Below are 7,891 nucleotides of genomic sequence, written 5' to 3'. Positions count from 1 at the left end.
GATAATCGTACCTAAGATCTCTCACTTACAAATGAAGAGGAATAACACTAGACCGTAGCACTAAGTGGCAATATATCGTTTGTACTTAAAAATGGTTATTGTGAAATTTAACCAATTAGGTCACTCTGTTGTTAAAGGTTAGCAATCTTAGTCACTTCCGTTAGTCTTTAGTTTACAATATTCATTAATTGAGTAAACTGAAATTTTACAGAAAACTTAAAATTCGTTTTAGTAATAAAATTAAAATTAAAAATTAAAAATTAAAAAAAAAAAAAAAAAACGATTGAGAATGGGGGATCGGGGAAGATCGTTTAGCCACAAAGGAACCACATGCGTCCCAACCCCAACGCCACCTCTCTCTCTCTCTCTCTCCCTCCCTCCCTCCCCGCCAACCACCAAACCAGGCTGAAAGATCGCTATCGAGGTTTAATTTCTTAAAAAAAAAAGGTTACTGAAAAATTGGTATGCCATGGTCTAAGACTCTGTGTACCAGCGTTTAGGGGTGGGACTTGGTCGGTGAGAGGTGTGATACAGATAGTAAGCTATTGAATTTTAGGACCATTTCATAAATAGGCCAAAATGGAAAATGCTTCGAACTCGCAAGCATATATATATATATATATATATATATATGTGTGTGTGTGTGCGCGCGCGCGCAATATACTATCAATTATAGTGTTCTAAATTGGGGTTAGCGAAATTTAGTACATTGATATCAATCCACACTTATTTAGAGAGAAAGGAGACTCTGACTTTGACAACTACTATTCCCAAGAGTAAATTCTCTTCAAAACATTTGTGTTGAATTTCAGAATTTGTATACTGACCATAGTGTGAGATTTACAAGTAAGGAAGCTCTTATAGAGAGCCAAGGTGACCGGCAACAGACATACCATCCTTGTTTGTAACAACTACAACAACTCCATGATTTAAGCCCTAATAGTCAGGACACACCTTAAATCCAAAGTACAAGAAAAGTAACCCTAAAATTAGGGAGAAAGTTGATGAGGTGAGAATGATTGACAAGGGAAGGGTAAGAGGTAAGGTTGTAGCCATCACTCTAACCCATGACTAGCTGTAGTGATAGTATTACAACCTATAACCTTATAATCCATTTCAATAAATTGGAAACACAATGTTGTATATAATGTTCAAGTTACAAGCCCACAGTCACTCCCTTATAAGCAGGTTTAATTTCAAATTTGGTCCTTCACTTCAGGATTTGTCTCCTTGATCTCTTCTGGGTTTGTTTCCTTGGTCTCTTCTGCTTTTGTCTCCTTGATCTCTTCTGCTTTTGTCTCCTTCACCTCTTGGGGTTTCTTGATCTCCTCAATATCAGATTTCTTGTCTTTTTGGGTAACTACAGCTGCTGCTGCTGCTTCTGGTGCTTTCTCGAGCTCAACTGCTATCTCCTCTTTCTTCTCAGTGGTCTTTGTCTTTTCTTCCGCTTCTTCTAGCTTTGCCACAACTTCAGCTGTCTTCTCTTCTTCTAGCTTTGTCGCAACTTCAGCTATCTTCTCTTCTTCTAGCATTGCCGCAACTTCGGCTGTCTTCTCTTCTTCCTGAGTTCATAGATTAAGGGATGTATCAATAATAAGTACATCCATAATTAAAATTACGAAAAGAGATGTGGGAATATGAAATTGGAATGAACGAAATACTTGTGAGGGAAACTTAACTTAATTTGTAATTGTAAGCATACAAATCTTATAAACCTACATAGGAAATTATGTAAAAATGTGTCTAACAAGTCCAAAACAATGAAATTTAAAGTTAATTAGGACTCAAAACCTACGCAAGCCGCTAAATAAAATGGTGATATATACGTCGAATACATGCATGCATTTCTGCGTCCATATTCCATATAACTATATAGGAAATTCATCCTAATTGGCCTATAATTAAATTAAGGAAATTAAAAGAATTATTACTGTATACCTCCTTGAGCAAGGCCCCAAGAGAGGGTTGCTTGTTATGACCACCATCGTTATTTTGTTCATCCTTGCTTTCTTCCTGCAGCTGCACAGAATTCACATCCTTGGCCTGAACCGATTCCTCCTTCCTGGGCTCGGGTACTGGGGCTGCAGCAGCATCATCACCCTTGGTCTTTGGTTCACTAGCACAATTACCCATGCTAATTTCTTTGATTTCGATCGAGAAAGGTCTTCTTTCCCTCTCTACGTTTTAGTGAGAGAAAGGTTGAAGATCGACCGAGAATATTAGAGTAGTTGTGACAAATACAACATAATTGTGTTTGACGTTTTATAGCTAGGGTCGATTAATGTGTGGGATAGCTATCAAAATCTCAACGCCAGCCATTCTTTCGATGGTGCGGAACATTTTTAGGAAGCCAACGGTGGTTATCATTTGAGTTTTATCCATATTTAGCATGCAACATCAAACTTAGCTCTTAACATGCTGGATGATTATATATAGATGACATGCTGTAAAAGGTATCTATACATCAATCATTTTATCTGAATTTCATTGGGAAGAAATTAAAAAAGAAAAATAATTTTTTTTAATGTATTTAATTATAGAATTTTACTATAAATCTGTCTGTTTACCTGTTTACCTATATGGATCGGTATTTATGACTGTTGATCCCTTCGTACCAAAAAATAAGGAAAACGGAGAGAGAATCCACCGCTCAAAATGTGGATATACCTTATTTGTCTAAAATTAAATATAGGTGGGTGATAGAGGGGTCAAGTTATTGTGCATGTATTTCACAAAAAATGTGAAATCAAAAGACGTAGTTGATACTATGGTCTGCTGGCCTCTTTGTCTTTACTTTCAAATCTCATGGATAACGAGTACGGTACCAATTTATTCTCATACTGTATAGTGTAAATATATTGTTGAATAAAAAAAGACGTAGTTAATAAAGTGATTGGATGACAAAGAATGAGATTAATAAGGGTACATATTCTTTCAAAAAATTTACCTAGCTAGACAAAATATATGCCTTATTTGCAAGATGGATCATGGAATGCTACCCCTTAAACAATTTTACTAATCACAAGATAAAAGTTAACAAGAGTTGCTCTCGTAAGGTCCTGTTTTTGAGGATCTATGAGGACCTCTTGTATATGAGCCGTTGAATTAATCTAACAATAGCAAACTTGATAAGATGATATAATCCTATTACACCTAAACAAAATGAAACACCAAAAGACTAGAGTTCACGTTCATCCTTTCAGTCGGCAGATTTCGCAGGTTGAAGGAGAGCAGCCCTGTCTTCTCTTCCTCCTCTTCCCTTTCCTCTTCTCTTCTTTCTTGTTTCTGTCATTTTTGGCATTCATTCTTCCTAATCCTCCTTAATTATCTCAAATCTTTCACATCTATCCATCGATCTCGCATTGCATTGCATCTCGGATTCTGTTCTAGATTACAATTATCTTCTCATCTCAACGGGAAACAACACACAGATTAAACAGAAAACACAAGGAAGAAAAGAAAAACCTTCACAATTTGGATCCGGCTTGTGGTGGTGGATTTACCAAATTATACAGCCTGAGTATTGTTGTAAACTGAAATAGAAAGCAACGAAGTTACCCGAAAAATGTAGAAGCCTTGAGTGGTGAATGATTCTTGGGATGAGTCGCGCGCTAAGTTGCTCTCTTTAAGATGTTTCGCGGCTCTGCCCAAAGTGTGCAAGCAGTTCACAAACACCATGTCGTCCCTAGGATAAAACAACCCAGAACCTTCTTCTTCTGACAAGATTCTTCCTTGCACACCGGAAGAACCTTCGAACTTACACCTTTCCGATATGTTGCTTTTTAAATCAATATATGTAAAACTTTTTTCCTTTCATGTATTTTTTCTCCCATACGCCTAACTAATATGTATATCAAGAAATAGACGTTGGGGGATGTAAAATGAAATCAGGGGAGTTTATAGAGATGCAAAACCATAGGGAATCAAGAGAGTTTATGGAGGTGCAAAACGGTCTACAATCAAAGGAGTTATTAGTGGTGCAAAGCTGTAAGAAATCTAAATAGACAAAAGATAAAAACCACAACGGGACAATCAAAACGTAATTCAAATTCAAACCAGAAATACAAATGAAACGATTTGATTGCATAACTCCTTAAGCCAAAATCAATTAACTTTTAATATTGGTAATAAAGCAAAACGTTATGTATATAATATTGGTAGTAAAACAAAACATATATATATTTAAATATTTAAATAAAAACATAACTGCTCCAACAATCCCCTACTTGTTTTTATTTAAAAACTGTATATCAAGCAACATATCATAAAGCTATGCATAAGTAAAGGTGTTTCTCAACTTGAACATGTACATAGTGTTAGTGATCCAGATTATACTAGAGTAACTTATAGTTTTGAATTCTATCTCTGACAACACCACACACATAACTTTATTAAGGTGAAGTTCAAAAAGCCAGCACATTATGGCCATGTGCTTGTATCCCAGTATAGTGAACGCTCTAGAAACTTGCCCAAGATTTCATAGGAAGCAGCCTCACTTCCACATTCACATAGGTAAGACTATCAAGGATATTCCTATAGTTAGATATCCCACTCAACATAGAGTATAGACCTTACTAAGAGAAAAAAAATCTCAACCTAAAAACGCTTCAAGATGTCATGCTTCTTAGGGATGGACATGGAATAATATTCCAAATTAAAATTAGCAAGACTTCACTCATATCACTTGTGACTTGTTATTACCCGTTGAACCTATTTCTTGGGATCTCTAGTCTATAGGTTGGGTTGCTATCACAAAAGACTCAATTTTCTACGGGCTTTAGTCTCATCCCTTTCGAGGTTTTCCAAACCTTTTCTCGTGCTAGTCCTTTTGTCAAATGATCAGCCAAGTTTTCTTCAGACCGTATATGATCCACTCTTATAGCTCCAAAAGAGATTACACTGTGCTATCACAATGGATCAAAACTGCTGGAATCGGTTTTTCCCATAAAGGGGTATCTAACAGTAGGTTCATAAATTTTAGAAGAATTGATTCCCCCACTATTTCGAAGATTAAAGGAAATTTATTCTCATAAAAATCAGCATCAAGTGACTCAATTATGACATTTTAATAGCATCAACATTCAATTTAAACATTCCATCAGTAGCATATCCCTTTCCCCCAAAAACCCCATTTTTAGTAAGAGTATACATATCTGGTCCAATGGTTTGAGTAAATCCAGCCTTGTTGAGAAGAAAGCCTGAGACCAAATTATTCCTTATCGCTAAAGCATGCATCACATCTTTCAGTATCATGGTTTTTACAGAGGTGAACCTCAGCTCCACCTCTCCAGTACCAGCAACATCAGTTGAGTGTGAATTGCCCAACAACACCTTCCTTTCCTCAGCCACAAAATAGATCTTGAAAAGGGAACGATCATAGCAAACATGGTGAGAAGTGCCAATGTCCACCCACCACCCCTCGAATCCATCAACAAAGTTGATTTTTGATATCATTACAATCAGTTGCTCTTCAACAAGATTTGCCTGTGGAGCAGGGCTTTTCTTATTTCTGCAATTCCGGGCAAAATGGCCCAGCTTGTGACAGTTATAGCATTCAAACTATCTCGAATCAAAAGCAGCACATGAGGGGGGTTGGTACCTATTTTGAGGATGAGAGGGATTTTGATTCTGAACCTTGTTTGTGTTGTTGTTGAGGTGCTTGTTGTGATTCTTGTTCTAAATCTTCATGTTCTTCCCATTTGGCTTCAACACAGCTAGAGTCTGGTTCCTGTTGAAGTTGGTAGCCTTCTGGTTGCTTAACACGACCAGAATTTCCTCCTTCAATTCTTGTTTCCTGGCCTCTTCCTCAATGCGAAGTCGAGTGATCAAGCTTTCCAGGAAGAACTCTTTTGTCTTGTGGCGGAGTGAGTTCTTGAAATTTTTCCAGGTTGGTGGCAATTTATCAATGATGACAACAACCTGAAATTGATCATCTAAAACCATGCCTTTAGAAATAATATCATGAGCAATTTTTTGTAATTCATGAGATTGTGCTTCAACAGATTTATCATAAACCATCTGATATTTCAAATAACGACTAACAACAAATTTCTTAGCCCCAGCTTCCTTAGTGTCATATTTTTTCTGAAGTGCCTCCATAAATCTTTAGCAGTGCCATAATCAGAGTAGTAATCATAAAGGTCTTCAAACAATCCATTAAGAATATAATTATTAGCAAGAAAATCATTTTCAATCCAAGTTTGTGAAGCTTTGGTCTATGCAATAGTGGGCTCTTCAGGGAGAGTTGGTTTGACAGTGGTGCAAAATGAAGCCAATTTTTTTTGGTGAGAAAAAATAACATCTTCTGCCTCCAATGCTTAAGGTGGAGACCCTCAAACTTAGAAGGCTTGTTAAGGTCGAGTGTGGTGTTGTTTTCAAATTCCATGGCAGATTGATTCTGTCTTAAAATTGTTGTAAACTGAAATAGAAAGGTACGAAGTTACTCAAAAAATGTAGAAGCCTTGAGTGGTGAATGATTCTTAGGATGAGTCGCGGACTAAGTCGCTCTCTTTAAGATGTTTCGCGGCTCTGCCCAAAGTGTGCAAGCAGTTCACAAACACCACGTCGTCCCCAAGATAAAATAGCCCAGAACCTTCTTCTTCTGATAAGATTCTTCCTTGCACACCGGAAAAACCTTCAAACTTACACATTTCCGATATGTTACTTTTTAAATCAATATATGTAAAACTTTTTTCCTTTCATGTATTTTTTTCTCCCATACGCCTAACTAATATATATATATCAAGAAATAGATGTTGGCGGATGTAAAATGAAATCAAGGGAGTTTATGGGGATGCAAAACCATAGGGAATCAAGAGAGTTTATGGAGGTGCAAAACGGTCTGCAATCAAAGGAGTTATTAGTGGTGCAAAGCTGTAAGAAATCTAAACAGACAAAAGATAAAAACCACAACGGGACAATCAAAGCATATTTCAAATTCAAACCGGAAATACAAACGAAACTGTTTGATTGTGTAATCTTTTGGATTCTCATTATCTTTCTCTACAAGGTTACAAGGATTTATATACATAACTTCAAGTATCAAGATCAAATCACCCTAAATTAAGGGATACAAGTGTGTAGGTAGGACGGCTTATACTTTGTAGGTAGGACAACTTATAGGACGGCTTGTACTTTGTAGGTAGGACGGCTTGGGTAGGACGGCTTATAAGACGGCTTATACTTTGTAGGTAGGACGGCTTATAGGACGGCTTGTACTTTGTAGGTAGGACGGCTTATGACTACTAACAACCTTATCAACATCCCCCCGCAAACTTGACTCCGGGGAGGAGACAAAGTTTGAACACAGAGATCGAAAACGCGCCGTAGACAGCCCCTTCGTAAAGACATCTGCAAGCTGCAATGTGGAAGGCAGAAACTGAACTCGATGAGTACCAGAAGCAACTCGTTCACGAACGAAATGATAGTCAAGGGCAATATGCTTAGTGCGAGCATGAAACACGGGGTTAGCAGCCATGTACGTTGCACTTAAGTTGTCACAATGCATCAAAACAGGAAGACGAACAGGCACCCGTAGTTCATGTAGTAAACTGAGAATCCAAATGGTATCGGCACAAGCAAAGGCAAGAGCCCTATACTCCGCTTCAGCACTAGAGCGAGACACTGTCCGTTGCTTCTTGGCACACCAAGAAATTAAATTATTCCCCAAGTAAACACAAAAACCAGTTGTAGAACGACGGGTGTCTGGACACCCCGCCCAATCTGCATCCGAATAGGCAGCAAGCTGAAATGGTTGAGCAGAGGGTGTGAACGTAATTCCCATGCCCAAAGTCCCTTTAAGATATCGTAAGATACGTTTAACAGCATCCATATGGTCAGTGTAGGACGTCCCATAAATTGAGCAACAGTTTGCACCGCAAAGGAGATGTCA

The 7,891-nt window shown here is 37.7% G+C and overlaps 2 protein-coding genes across 2 annotated transcripts; both read right to left on the bottom strand.

The window, feature by feature from the left end:
• Positions 1-781: 781 nt before the first annotated feature.
• On the bottom strand, positions 782-2,244 carry LOC137718778 (uncharacterized). Its single transcript, XM_068458311.2, has 2 exons — positions 1,939-2,244; positions 782-1,562 (listed from the first exon to the last, which is right to left on the bottom strand). The coding sequence occupies exons 1-2, from the start codon at positions 2,131-2,133 to the stop codon at positions 1,197-1,199; spliced, it is 561 nt and encodes a 186-aa protein (XP_068314412.1). The 5' UTR covers positions 2,134-2,244; the 3' UTR covers positions 782-1,196.
• A 2,811-nt stretch (positions 2,245-5,055) lies between these two features.
• LOC148694582 (uncharacterized) lies at positions 5,056-6,099 on the bottom strand. Its single transcript, XM_088699020.1, has 2 exons — positions 5,711-6,099; positions 5,056-5,509 (listed from the first exon to the last, which is right to left on the bottom strand). The coding sequence occupies exons 1-2, from the start codon at positions 6,097-6,099 to the stop codon at positions 5,056-5,058; spliced, it is 843 nt and encodes a 280-aa protein (XP_088555146.1).
• Between the last annotated feature and the right edge of the window lie 1,792 nt (positions 6,100-7,891).

The sequence above is a fragment of the Pyrus communis genome, chromosome 8 (genome assembly GCF_041283825.1).
Source record: "Pyrus communis isolate YQ-2024b chromosome 8, ASM4128382v1, whole genome shotgun sequence".
In the NCBI taxonomy this organism is placed as follows: Eukaryota; Viridiplantae; Streptophyta; class Magnoliopsida; order Rosales; family Rosaceae; genus Pyrus; species Pyrus communis.
Note: the sequence above shows the minus strand (reverse complement) of the source record. Positions and strands in the feature narration are given on the sequence as shown.

Coding starts and splice junctions, on each gene's coding strand:
- LOC148694582 (XM_088699020.1), bottom strand. CDS start 6,099: ATGGAGGCACTTCAGAAAAAATATGACACTAAGGAAGCTGGGGCTAAG. Junction 5,510..5,710: donor AGGAACCAGACTCTAGCTGT/GTTGAAGCCAAA, acceptor CCGGAATTGCAG/AAATAAGAAAAGCCCTGCTC.
- LOC137718778 (XM_068458311.2), bottom strand. CDS start 2,133: ATGGGTAATTGTGCTAGTGAACCAAAGACCAAGGGTGATGATGCTGCT. Junction 1,563..1,938: donor TTGGGGCCTTGCTCAAGGAG/GTATACAGTAAT, acceptor CTATGAACTCAG/GAAGAAGAGAAGACAGCCGA.